Genomic DNA, 14,851 nt, shown 5'->3' on the forward strand with positions numbered 1-14,851 from the left:
TGATAGTCAGTTATTTTCAGGTGACAAATTAGTTAATTTAGTGACAACTTATATTAACAATAGTGAAATAATAAGTGATTATATAGTTTTAAATAACATAATTCATGATAAGAAACTGAATAAGTTTGCAATTCTACATTATTAATGGTTTTCTGCGACTTAGTCTACCGAGGTGGAAGTCATTCGGCCTGCTCATCCAATCATTTCGTCATAATGTTTATATAAGCAAATTATGTAACAAGAGTACACGGTCTGTTGATACAGTATCTGTAATTTAAGAAGAGCAACTATGTATGCAAGTTTTTTAAATGTACCTACTGCTTTATTCAGTAAAATATTTATATTACTCTTTAATAATGGATATATGTAATAGAATTATTTTTACAAGATAAAGACAGATCAATTTCGTACTGGTATTACATACCAGTTAGAGATAATACGAACAAATATTTTAGTGGTTTTTGGACATAATTTCAAATAAAATAAAGCAACAGAAATTTTTCGTAAGATAGAAAAGAATACAACATTCGTTTCCGGTACTTTAATATTGTTTAGCGATTTCAATCATTTTTATAATAAAATAATAACGCTATGAACCTAACGAAGAGATGAACCAGATTATTTCCATGTAAACAGACACGTTACTCATGTGTACACTAACGGGAAATGTCGCGTTTTCTTGTGACTCAGTTCTTGAGAATAAAACAGAGGTGAGAGCTGAGTCACTACCTCACCGGGCAAGCGAGAAGCTAATAATTTGATATTGTATCATGTTATTGGCGTTAACGATAACATATTTACTCATTGTTTGTTTAAAATAATGATTTTGTAATTTATAATGAAATTAGATCATGACATTTTCCTGTTTGGTTATTATATACTTATGCATCATTATAGCATTAAAGTATGTCATAATCCAGTAACTTTTTTACATCAACAGAACTATAAAGCTGAATGATCATGATTCAAATAAAAGTAATCTACATGAATGAATTCTACAAACTTTAATGAATTAAGGCGTGTAAACAAACCTAGATATAGTATAGTTATTTTGTTATGTTTGCTCTCACATATACGTGGCAAATGGCAACTGATTACGTAGTGGTAGTAGAGAAACCGAGCCAGCTTAGTGAAAGTGTTTATAGTTCTATAGAAACACAAAAATAGACACATATAGAATTAATAACTAAACCATTATTATCAGACATCTACTTATGTGAAGACATGAATCTGAATTGTTATTTGTAGAGCAATGATAACTATCTAAACCAGCAAACTAGATTATATACCTATCTAACGATTTATTATGTCTTTGTATTACTTGAGGTAGGAAAAGGATTAAATAATTAGATGACAAGATTTAGAAAAATATCACGTTTATTGCCATACTGCAATTCGAAGGCACATACTGTTTGTTATTCAGTACGCGCTCTCCGTCAACGTTATTGTCACAAAAATCGTCCTTTCATTACACATTTATAATAACATAGTAGGAAATCATAGTACCTAATCATGTCCATAAAACATTCGTCAATTTATAATTTAGGCGGCACAGATTAAAGGGTCATAGGGTTGCAAAACTGGCAACTGATTTGAGATTCGGGCACGGCTTGCTCTTTCTTCGTGCACTTTAAGAAGAACCAAATCCATAGCTGCTCGAGCGTCTTCTATAGGCGAATGCCCTGCGGTGCCCCGCTGCACAACTCGCCCAAGCAACTCCTCCGAAAGGGCACGCAGTGATCGCCTTAACGGGAAACCTCTGGCGTGAGGATACAATGCACATGTATCCACTACTGCTGTATGCAGCAACTTCAAAGCTCTGAGATCATTATCCAATGCGTGGCCAATGAGTATCGTATCCGTGCCTACAAATCCCAGTATATCATTTTGCACATCTCTCAGCGTCTTGGTCGCGCGCCCCAAGTCGCGCGGCCTGATGCCTGAGAATCGGGTATTGTGGTCAACAACAGGCGAACTTGGCTTCACTAGCGATTTATAAACAAGTCGGCCATCTGCTGCTATAACTGCAATACTTGCTAACTCAAATCCTGCAGTTGTGTAACACATTTCTGCATCAAGCGCATACACCCCTCCGCGAGGCGTTCGTGCACGTACATATCCTTCAAGAGGCCCGTTCATTCCAGGTCGTGTTCCACTCCATACATGAAAACGAGCGGTACTGCAGCCTCTAGCACCAATTGAAAAATTACAGCACGCATAGGAGTCTCCGATGAGACGGCCCCAGTGGTATAAACACGGTTCTTCTTTCAAATATTCACCTTCGCGAGTCATTCGAAACATTTTATCACAACGCACACACAAATGTTCCACACTATCCGCTTCTTCGTCACTGTCAGATCGTGGTGTTGATCCCCACGAACCTCGTCCACTGTCACTTTGCGAGCCACTAGGCACAAATACTGGAGCATTTACATCCCAAGTTGTATGCGGTAGAGGTCGAGGCCGAGGCGGTGGATTTATGTAAACCACTGCTTTCGATGAATTTGGTTCTATTTCCAACGGATATCCCAAAGCCCACATTCGCTTAGGTGACAGCAAATGAGGGCGAAGAGCCTCTGCTAGTTCTTCCGTAGAGATTCTCTGCGGCGTCGACGGCGTCGGCGGCGAGGACGGGGGGCGGCGTCGATCACGGGGTTTGCGCCGGCGTGCTGCAATGCTGGCCGAGTCCACCGTCGCGACGGTCTCTTGATAAAACCAATCATGGAGTTGAATACAAAAATGCATGTTTCTTGGCTGGCTTGTATACACATAGAGTCGAGAACGAACGCGGAGCTGGATACAGCTGATACGTGTTGACGCGCGCGCGGGCGCTGTACTAATGCGCGCTGGTGGGGCAGCCCACGCTTTATACGTCACGTAGGTAGCGCGCCTTCGTTAACGGGACATGACAATCGACCGGCCTATTCTCATTTTTCTAAACAATAATAAAACTTCTTTGTGAAAATGCATTTAAATATTTCTACACTTTTTTTATTATATACTATATTTCTATGAAACATATAATATTGTATTAAGTTCCAAGCACTGTTGAGTGCTCGGTATAACAACCGTCGGCCGGTTTGTTTACGCGGATCAGCTGATATGTTCGCGTCGCGGTGTGGCCGGTTGTAGGTGTACTATCTACATCGAACACGCGACCAAACTAAATCCACTTTCTACTTCACTTAGCTATATATCTGTTAGAATGTTTTAACTACATTATCCAAATTACATCTGCTCATTAACGCCCATATAGCTCAATCAATATTACTTGCCATTAAGTATTAATTAATAAATATATATTTTGACTATTTATAATGTTACTAATGATGTCATTTAAAATTAACATAAATAAATTTGTAACATAAAATTTTACATAACAGTTTTGCATAGAATAATAATAAAGAAATGCAAAAGAAAATAATCTAAATATGACTAAATTACCTACCTACATACCAAAAAAAATTCATGTGTTCAATTTCCAATATTCTCATAATGGACCCCAAATTAATAAGATAAAAACTTATTTAGGTTCAAATACATATAAGTAGCTTGCTTAGATACTAGACATTTCAGAAGAAATAATTATTACTCTGCCTCTGATATTTCATAGCATAACTCAATTGAAAACGGGAAGGTATTCAAGTAGATTATTTTTAATCACTCATTACGCAGTTAGTTTGCCAATTCTGAACCGAATTAATTTTTTTTTTATTAATCTACTCTCTTAATTATTAATAATAATCTAAATTATTAATCTACTGTGTTCATTCCAACACACAAATTTTGTTACTTTAAGACATTTCGTGTTTAACAAAACAATTAATTTATAGTTTACTAGCTGTCCCGGCAAACGTTGTTTTGCCATATAAATTAATAACGTTATAAAAAGAATAGGGGTTGGTGATAGAAGGGTGAAAATTTAGGATTGTATCTATTTTTAATGACACTTTAAAAAAAATAAAAAATTTTGCCCAAAAAATAAAAGAATAATGTTAGGGGGGGACAACCCTTACCACTTAGGAGTATGAAAAATAGATAGTATCCGATTCTCAGACCTAATGAATATGCATATAATATTTCATAAAAATCGGTCAAGCCGTTTCAGAGGCGTATGGTACTAACATTGTGACACGAGAATTTTATATATAAGATTTAATAACAAATGTAATATAAACTTATAATTTATATTATAAGAAAAATGTAATTAATATTACTAATACAATAACTAACAAAATCATTTATTCGCGTAATTTTATTCACTTTATGTGAATCAGTACAAATACGTGATTTCATACAATATTATATTCGTATCAGTTTGATTAAATGGAAACTACATACGTAATTACCCTACATGTACTCAACGCTACTGCGTAGTAACATCGTAGCCACAAAGACAAGAATCATAAAGACGAGAATACTGATAATTTATCAGAGGAGTCACCTACAGAAACTAATACGTAAAAACAACCACGTGCTCAATATTTATGAAATTAACACGTTCAGAAATTGATCTGACGTCAAGCCAACGCGCACCTAGGTGGGCTGTTGACGTGACCTGCAGCGTATAAACATTTGTGTGAACTATCAGTTACAAAGAAATTCTCAACGTACCTGAGAACAATGTGTGCCATAAAAAGCAACCCATCTTATCGACTGTAATTATTTAACCTTTCTTTGAAATTAGGGTTTTACTACCCAGAAAGCTTTTGTTATAAATTACTCATTGGTTTTAACAGAAGGTAGCCGCCTACCAGCTTACCTGTGTCCTACATTTGTATCAGGTAGATATTGCTGCAGTTTAAACTACTTAGCAATGATAATTGAATCGCTTAATCAGTTATCGTCCTTTGTTTCTATTATATCTATTTTTAAAGTGATAATATAATAAAAGTACATTTTAAAATATAAATTATATAGACGTGCTAATTATATATGGCACATTCTGCGTCATGTAGAAGTGACCGTTTCTATCATTCATTGATAAGTTGAACCGACATATTCGGATCAACAATCTTAAATGAACTTCATATCAAGAGTATCAAGCGCACATGTACATATATTATATACGTATGAAGGGTATAGTTTGCGAAAGCAAACGTCCGTAGCGTACATCATGCCGCGTGTATATCAAATTTTAGATGAAAGCAGTACTTCAACTCAATTTTACAAACACTCATAGCTTATAGAATGATAAAGGGGACGTGTAATTTAGACTACGATATTAATAAAACATTTTAATAACTATTGCCTCCACAGAGGATTTAATAATTTCATACGACACAGGTTACTAAAATGAGTACGTATAATATTTAAATCATCAATCTTTGTTGTGAAAATAAGTCCAATGTAAAAATAAAACGTGATTTATATAAATCAATTTATATATAAATAAGTTTAGACTAACTCAAACCCACATAGTGTGAAATATCCCGACTTATTTTTTAATTAACAGACTCAGATGCCATAAAAATATTCAAGTAGCAGTAATAATTTTCTGTTAACTTTCGATGCAGATTAGGTCAATTTACGAATAAATTAAATACTGTAAATGTATTTAAGAGCAAAATAGTCTGCGTAATTGCGATTCGTGACAATCATATGTAAGTATATAACTGAAAACTTAAAAAATCCAATTTCATATAGAGATTGCGGTGGGCTCGAACAGAGTTAAGCTACTGTAACTTGTGTTGTTACACTGTGGTATGAGCATGTGTATTGTTTGTATACAAGCGGGTGTGGGCGCTCAGTGACTGGTCGCTGACATCGCCGCGATAACCTTCGGATCGATGTCAAAATGCGCATCGCACAAACGGTATCGTAAACCGAATTAGACGCAGACTGACGTCGTCTTGATCATACGAGTTGGCGCCAAGACAACAATAATTTAAGTAATTGGATGGCTTCCGTTAAGATCTTATTGATCAATATTCATATATTTACTTCAAATTTAATAAACAAACATAAGTATATAGCTAATTACATTACGTAGTTCGCTACCAGAAACTAACAAGGCATACATTTAAATTATGCAATGTGGTATTAAAATTGTTTGTATTTATATTATAATATATTACATAAGCATGTGTACTGTCATGTATAGTTTAATTTATTAAGATAAAAGTAAGGAATTATCTAAATTAATTTAACGTAAATAAAGATTTTCTTCAAGAAAATAAGAGAGAATAAGTTAGTTGTTGTTGATTTTTTTATTTAAATTTTTGAAAACTTGCAAACGTAGGTAACTTTTGCAAGTTTTCAAGAAAGTTTAAATGCAATTTAGCTTTGAAAATAAATTTATTATAATTGTAATTTCAAGCTGATTTTATATTACTAGGAAAGTATCCGTAAAGCATTTGTAGCATTTTCAAAAATAGTAACATGTTTCCAGAATCATTTACAGTTAAATGAGCAGTGAAGAAACAAATTCACAGATGAACGAACTCAACGAGATTGGAGATGTATATTTCTCGTGAAGTTAAAAATACTCTTGAAGAAATTTAATGTTTATAAAACAGTAAAAAACGTCCAGAACACGTATAATTGTCTACAACGAGAACAACGTGGTCAGTAATCACGATTTACATAAACCAAAAATTAAAAGTATTGTACTGTTGAGTAAATTATGCAATAACTATTCACGCCGACATTGAATTAATCAAATATTTAAAAAAGTACCCCACAAAAAATAAAGGTGTATTAAGAAATACAAATTGAGAGATTATATCTCAAAAATATTTTTCTTTCTGATGATCATGTCTTATAAACATGCAGTAATAATCTGGGTAAGTTAAATATTGTTCATAAGTGTAAATTATTAATGGTTTCATAATTGTTTCCATTTTCTTTCTATAATAATAAAATAGTACCAAAAAATATTTACTTTATTAATATCAATATTAATGGAAATATATGTACTTCCATTTTTTCCTACATAAACTAATGTTTATGATACGCTCCTGGAGACTTTTACTTATTACACGTATTTAATTTGCAGGCTCTAAAAGAGATATGAATATAAAAATATGTATAGAAAAGTATGAAAATACTGATAGTATTTTCATACTTTTCTATACATATTTTCTTCGAGTTTGCAACTTTAAAATAGGTGTCATGGCTAGTTTTTAGCGCAGTTTATGCTTACATAATTAAAATAAACCTACTTTCCATTAATTAAACCATGAATGATATTTTTGTCAATGACTTAAGTAATGACATTTTAATTACAATCCCTTAATTTTAGAGCTTTATTGTACTCGAACAATTAACGACTATTAACAGTAAACTATGCATAACAGTTTATGGACGAGCTAGGTCGTTAGTAGAGATGACGAAGTTAGCATAAAATATATAGAAACAATAAATTTCTTATTTCCTAAGACAGATACATATTTTTTATTTTTAGTTCTCCGCTAAAATTACATTGCGAATTAACATTTACCATAAGTATAATATAGACCTACAGGAGGGAAGGGGATTGCTAGTAATGTGGTCTAATATAATAAAACCCCATTGCTAGGAATGTAATATCAGGATGACCTACACATGGTTCCCCTGGAAACCATCGTGATAATTCCTGATAAATGTACCACGATGGGTTATCTGACCTGACCTTCATGCTCATCTTCTCATCGTCCACTGGTGCCCCGCCAGCATAAACCGTTAGCACAGACGGGAGCACCATTCCATTATTATACATAAGAAAAAAAAATATAGCCCTACATGAATAAACATGTTTGTTTTCAAAAGAGCAAGTAGAATTTACTTATACTTTCAACCGCATTCAAAAAGGAGAAAGTTCTCAATTCTATTGTATTTATTTTATCTAAGTTACTCGATATAATGTCTGAATTACTACTGCCAGATTATTGACCATATCATTTTTGAAAATTGTACGTTTGTATATGTGTTACGCGAAAACTACACCGGCTTGTTTTACATATAAAAAAAATGTGAACATCTACTTCTGATGCATATATTTATATACTACTGCCTGATAATCGCGGTCAGTGGGCCACGCCAAGCGAAGAGTATTACCGGAACTTACATTCGTTATAAGTTACCTAAGTAAAACCGGTGCGAAACCTTGACTGGTAACAAAATTTAGAGTAAAATTATCTTACACACGTAAACTACTAATATTGTATAGGCAGTATAATATATGAATAACCGTAATTATAAGTATAGTAATATTGTGTATTTAAAATAGGTTTGTGTGTTATATTGCAAACATAATAACACAATAAACCTTAAGAAATTATTGGAAGTAATTACCTTTATTACAAAAAAGGTCTCATATTTACTTAAACAATGGTACCTACTCAAAGAAAAGTATTGTAACCACAATACAAGGGTAATAATAGTTTTGTCTAGTGTCTATTTATTCTTTGTTTTACAACGAAACCACCGCACGTGTTATGTTTGTGTTCGATTTGCGAAAACAAAAGGGAAACTTGTTATCTTTGTAAGAGCATAAACACATGTGCGAACCTTGCACGGTGCGCACAGCGACTCTATTAAGCTCTGTACCACATAAAATTGTAGTACAATTCCTCAAACATTTATGTGTATTCGGATAATAGTATATATTATAGGGATTTCACGTCGTATAGAACATAAAAACATAAATATACTCTTAAATAAATATGTGCTTGTCATAAGTATGAGAATAAATACAATATCGATACAGAAATCGATATTTTAATTAGATTTTTAATCAAACATCGATGTTTTTCTAATATCGATCATCCCTACGCAAGACCGTATCGCACTACAAAGTATTGCAAATGGATACGATCGCGCAGGTTTGGACGTGTGTTACGGCTATAATACAATACAGTGAGGCGTTTCGGTGAAAGTTGAACATCATCGGCTTGTTCAGATGGCAGCAGTGACCACCAGCACGATACGACGCGTCCAACTGGGTCAAGGAGCTCACGTTGCCAATATGACTAAGACAGCATGAATCGCAGTCAAATTATGAGTAAATCAAATGAACAAACCCATCAATATTATGTGAAACGTAAAATGCAATACCATTTCATAACCAGCTAAACGGACGCAATACGCACATTTTTAACGGAAACTGTAACAACTATGGCAACTAAACCAGTGTCTTATCATACTTACCCAAACAACAATAGCTTTTGGTAAAGTTACCGGGTCAGTTTTGTATATTTTTTGCAGCGGTCTTATCTTAAAGCACACTACACGCAGGTATATTTTAGACATGTCCATGTACATATATTTCGCCAGCAAGTTCTTGATGAATAGATCCATTATTATTGACATTTACTAGTTTGTATTATCCAGGTACATGTAGCATCATTTGTATATGTATACAATATTTTAACAATATTGTTTTTAGACTAGGATGTCGTAAGAGGCAACTCAAGGAATAAAATACAACAGACACTGGTGTGTTGTAGACCTGCTAGAGACGAAAATCTCAAAATATAACAGCCTGTGAATTTTAATTAGGCTAATATTCGCCTCTTATAATCTAACACCTTAATGGGTTACTATAATGAAGATACAAATAAAAAAATTATCAAAACCCAAATTGTGCTTGAGGAAAAACCATATCGAATGTCCAAATAATCGGCACACACCTACGTAAATAAGTAATCTATAAAAAATATTAGAATAAATTAATAATAAATACAGTGCTAAAGTACTCCTATCAAACATCAAAGATGTTTAATAGGAGCTATTAGGACAGGAGCATCCAGAAGTAAGAAAGAAAGAATTTTCTTTTCACATTTATTATGTTGATTTTTATTGAATTGAAAATGACAATGAACTGAAAACTTAAATAGTTTTTTTCATCTTTCCTTGTTTACGAGTATGGGAAATATGTGGAATGATATATGCAGGTATGTTGGCAAAATGTTACTAAACTCAGTGGTCCTCCGATCATTGAGGTAACTAACGGTCACTCGAACGAGACAAAACTAGTCTACATGTAACCGGAAAAATAACGTTTTCGGGGCACGTTCGTAAGACGGCGTGGGCTTAAATCGAACTACCTGATACGAGACCCGAATGTAATACCGCACGCAGGTGGCATCATCTTTATTAACTCAGTCACAATACATACATATACTAATAGGAAGTCGTCTAATCTGGTAATAAATAACGACAAAGGATGTCACATTTATATCAAAACATACGTGAATATTGGCGAACTGAGATGATACAAGATGTAATTAGCGTCTAAATGAAGGTAATGTGTATCTAGCCTAGATTTCCATCTATACACCACTTTCATATTTTCATTACTTTAATATATTTCCTTTTACAAATGTAATAGCAATCAAGCTGACAGCCCATCTGATTGACAAGACAGGAACAGCTCCACGAACTTAATTTTAACATGTGACACCTGTGGTACAACTCATACATCGCCATTACAAATAAAAAAGATGCCATGGCTTTGTACTCGGTAATTTCACTGCCATATGGTGTATATTCAATGGAAACACATCTTACTAAGTAAGCTGTGTGGCGACAGAGATATGTAGATAGAATTACCCACGTAGTAACTTTGTACAAAGTCTACCTTGGTGAAATAATTTGATTGTTTATGTTATTTAAAAATATATCTAATCATATTCATATATATTATTAGGATTATTCTATAGATCAGACTTAGGATATGCGTGTACAAAGGAACTAAAGATCATTATCATTATAACAATCATTATTGTAAAACTACTGAGAACGGATTTCCTCTCATAATAGGAGTATTTAACGCCAACGCCTATTTCACATGCTTGTTACAGAGATTATTTCCAAAAAGAAGCTCTTGTACTGATATATTTGTACTTTGTTCCCGTAGTTGGCGCCTACTGCGTATTTCAGAAATACTCGTAACAAGGAAAACCCTGATTATTTAAAATTAATAAACAGGTTCATATAACTATTAACGAATATACCTAATATTAGATAATTTAAGAATACTTACGTATTTTATCAGAATAACAATCACGTACGCAACAAACGTTCCAATTACATCAGAAAACATGATCAGAAACAGAGGTGACATTGCCGGTTTTGTTTAATATTTTTTAAAATTGCGAAATTGTTTACTCTTTACTAAAGAGATTTTCGTTTGGTTCGATTATCTTAGTAAGATATTCCGCTTTGCGATCCATAAAATTTAATATATGTCACGAAATGATTGTCGTCTATTACAATACTTCAGATGGAGAATTACTATAAAACACTAATAGATAGTATAATACTTCCTTTTCCTTACAATAGCATTTAACCCGTGAATTCTATGTTCGGTAAATTGTTACTCACACATCATAATATGTATAATGGATATACATACAAACATAAATAACAAATCAGAACTAGAAAATTTTGTTCAGAATATTTTCTTTATTCAAAACCATATGACATATAATTGAATAATGAAAATTGAAATTCTGGAATATAAAATGCATACACAAACTGTATATTCCTTATACCGAATACGATACTTATATAATTATGTAGATTGAATTTACGTGAAATATAATAAACTTGTATACTTTTCTAATCATAAGTAAAAGATATGTGTGATGTGATACAAGTCAAGTCAAAAAATTTTAACGCTTATCACTTAATATTACAAAGTGCATATCTACATATTAAGTTTAAAATAAGCAACTATAAATATACCCAATGAAGTAAACAAAGTGATCCTAATATATATTTAAATCTGTCTAATTAAAATAAATACTAGAATCAGCTGTTAAATTAATATAAGATAAAAAACGTAATGGTAACAAATAGCTATCAATTTATCAAAACAAGTTTAACAACTCATAACTTGTAATCATATTGGCAATTAATTCATTTCCATAAGAGGAGGAATACTTCTCTCATGGGAGGGAATCCATGGCAAAAAGGTATTCTAATATCATAGTTAGGGGGGAGAGCACGCCCTGAATTATTTCGGGTGCTTATAATGTTATGCATATATTAATATAATATACACCTATGTCCCTCTGGAATAACCTTTCAGACTTCTCAAGTCGTACACTCTCGGCAGAGCGCTCGTAGTTTTTATAAAGTATGGAGTGGATTGTCTGTGAGGTCCTTCTTGGGAATTGAGATCTTTTCAATTTGGTAAGCTGTTTGGTCGTGCAAGAACATTCCACAATAGCTGTGTGGTCGCGTTTCTTGAAGACAAAAACAGGTAACTTTTCAGAGAGTAAAATAATTTTTATAATTATCTGGAAAAATATTTTTTATTTTATTTTGAAAAAATATTATTATAATACAAGTATGGAATTATTGGATTAGCAAAGAACATCATTATGTTGGATTGTCCGACGGATACGGATTGCCCCTCAACCGGCGCCACAACGACGGTGCGATCTCTAGGTAGAATTAAAATACGTCATTTTATAGTATAATTGCATAGTATAATATTTACTATTGAGATGAAGGATATACTATCACGTATTTAATAAAAATAATAATACCTGAAATATTTATCTACATTTAATTACATAGAAATGTGATATTGATTGGGTAAGGAAGATTATAAAATAAATACATACAAGTATTTTAATGTAATGTAATTAGCGTTTTATTTTGTAGTAAATATTAGGTATGTGGTATGCTTATGATGACCAGTACCATCTACATTATGCATTGAAATATAAAAAGCACTACAAAATAACCTAACAAATATTCGTATTAATTTTATTATGTTTTTTTAATTTAGTTTAGTTCTATTTACAGGAATGTAAAATTATATTTTTTTATATCAAATCATGTTAGTACTCGGGTTAAGGTACATATAGAAGTGACCGTCTAGCACAGCGGTCAATGTCCTTGCTTATGACTTACACACTATGTTGTCGGTCTATGTAAATTGTATTTCTAATTTTACATAGTAGACGGTACAATGCCACCATAATGTTGAACTCGTGTCATTAGTTTGGAAAATGAGGCAAAATTTATAGTTTTATTTGCAAAAAAAAGGATACTTTATTTTAATAATAAAACCCAATGACGCCAATGTTATTTTTTATTTGATGTGATGTTATTTTGTTTACAATATAAATTTTAAAAGTATACCTATATTCTTATGAAAACAACATTTATAACAATATGGTTTATCACCATTAGTAATAACTGGAAAGAAATTATTCTTAGTTAATCGACTACCTATAATTAATAAATCGATGATTACAATTTGGCGCTAATGCTTTTACAAGTATTGATCTCTAATAGACATAAACAATCTTATCGTAATCTAATTATAATCATAGTCGGTACTACCTATTTGCGTGATTCAATATTTTTAATGTTTCAGTTGTTAGTAATTGCATTAATTCTTAATATATTATCTTTTAAAATTGAATTACAGGAAAGTGCTTCATCATATTTAAAATAATAGCATACTCATACTTCGTATCACCTTGTAACCTATCGTAGGCAGATTGTTGCAGATTACAATGAAACGCTAAATGCTTCAAATAGACCTCATTCCTCTCCCCTACCTTTATCTATTAATTCAATACCGTCAGTTACAAGTACTTTTAAATCGGTCCATTTTTAGCACATCATCTATCTTATTCGTTCATATGCCTAAAGCGGTCCCTGCCGACATCTCCGATCATTCTCGGTTGTTATACAGACATTTTAGTAAAGTAAATCTACTCTTCCCTCTTACCCATATTTTTTATACAACAAGACGCACCATTTTTTCAGTTATTGTTCACTATAGAAATATTAAATCCATGATTCCCTCTAATTACGCTAGTTTTCTGTTTTTGTTGTATATATGTATATACAACTAAAAATGAAATATAAATAATAAAATCACATAATGACATTTAGTACTAATCTAAGCTGAGTTTATAATTGTGTATCACACACGAAACTACTGATAGAAATAGGGATATTATTTTTCTTTGTAAATAAAATACATAATATAAGCTATACTCGTATTATGTATGTATACTGGTGTTTAGAAAACATCCAGACCAATACAATCAATGATACTCACAAATATAAAACTTTTTATCGTGTTAGATTCAAACACGCGATCATCAGAAGTATGACGGTGTACTAAATCACTAGACCACCTATGTTTATTTAAAATCGATATATATGCTACAAGGATGACCAAGTCGACCAATGACGTCAATTATATTCTTATGTATATAAAATAAACGGAAAATTGATACGGAGCAATACGAGGTAAATAGCATTTGTATTATGGGCGTGCAGGTATTTCTGGAATTGTCTTGGAAATATTTTAATGTCATTACGTATGGTTGAATTTTAAATACTACATTTATATGTACATGTTTTTTTTGCAGAGTAGACTAGTTCACAACTATTATACGAGATTTGTCGTGGGTGAAACCAAACGGATAATATGATATGATATGAGACTTATTTTTAAATCTTATATTGTTCTACTTCTTCTATAGTTGTTACTTGGGGAAAAGCTTGGTTGCGGTTATTAGAATTATGTTCATTGCAGCGATCTGATAATAAAATTAAAAGATAGTAAGGACGTGATACCACTGGTGTTTCAGGCGTCTGTAGGCTACCGTGACCGTTTACCACCAGATGGACCGTATTGCCACCATCGTAGTAGAAAAAAAATCATTGGGCTTTCTCCTGTGCTGATTCCATACCAAAATCATCAAAATTGAAGTCGCTTTTAAAAAACTAATTTAATAGAAAGAGACACTAAACTAACATAACAAACATAGGCATTACGTAATAGATATAGATAGGTGACCACTAGGTACCTATTACATACGTGTATAGTTAGATTCTCTACTGACCTATATTAAATTAAATTGGCGACTTCGGCCCATATTGCTCTCAT

General features: G+C 32.5%; 2 protein-coding genes across 3 annotated transcripts in view; one reads left to right on the plus strand and one right to left on the minus strand.

Annotated features, from left to right (window-relative positions):
- LOC131843768 (ribosome biogenesis protein WDR12 homolog) overlaps positions 1-13,946 on the plus strand; it is a 258,938-nt gene extending 244,992 nt beyond the window's left edge. The window contains exon 10 of the mRNA XM_059192513.1: positions 13,934-13,946. The gene's annotated coding sequence lies outside the window, so the exon portion shown is untranslated. The remainder of the gene's footprint in view (positions 1-13,933) is intronic.
- Positions 1-14,851, minus strand: part of LOC131843766 (transducin beta-like protein 2) — a 76,849-nt gene that overhangs the window by 32,781 nt on the left and 29,217 nt on the right. Inside the window, exon 3 of one of the 2 annotated variants that reach the window (XM_059192508.1) lies at positions 1,371-2,705. The exons of the other annotated variant lie outside the window; for it this stretch is intronic. Within the exon in view, the coding sequence (XP_059048491.1) occupies positions 1,543-2,705 (1,163 nt within the window). The 3' untranslated portion in view covers positions 1,371-1,542. Of the gene's footprint in view, positions 1-1,370; positions 2,706-14,851 lie in introns of those variants that run through there. 2 annotated transcript variants of the gene reach the window in all.

This window comes from Achroia grisella, unplaced genomic scaffold, assembly GCF_030625045.1.
Source record: "Achroia grisella isolate CSIRO2021 unplaced genomic scaffold, CSIRO_AGI_Agris_v1 utg3297, whole genome shotgun sequence".
Classification (NCBI taxonomy): domain Eukaryota; kingdom Metazoa; phylum Arthropoda; class Insecta; order Lepidoptera; family Pyralidae; genus Achroia; species Achroia grisella.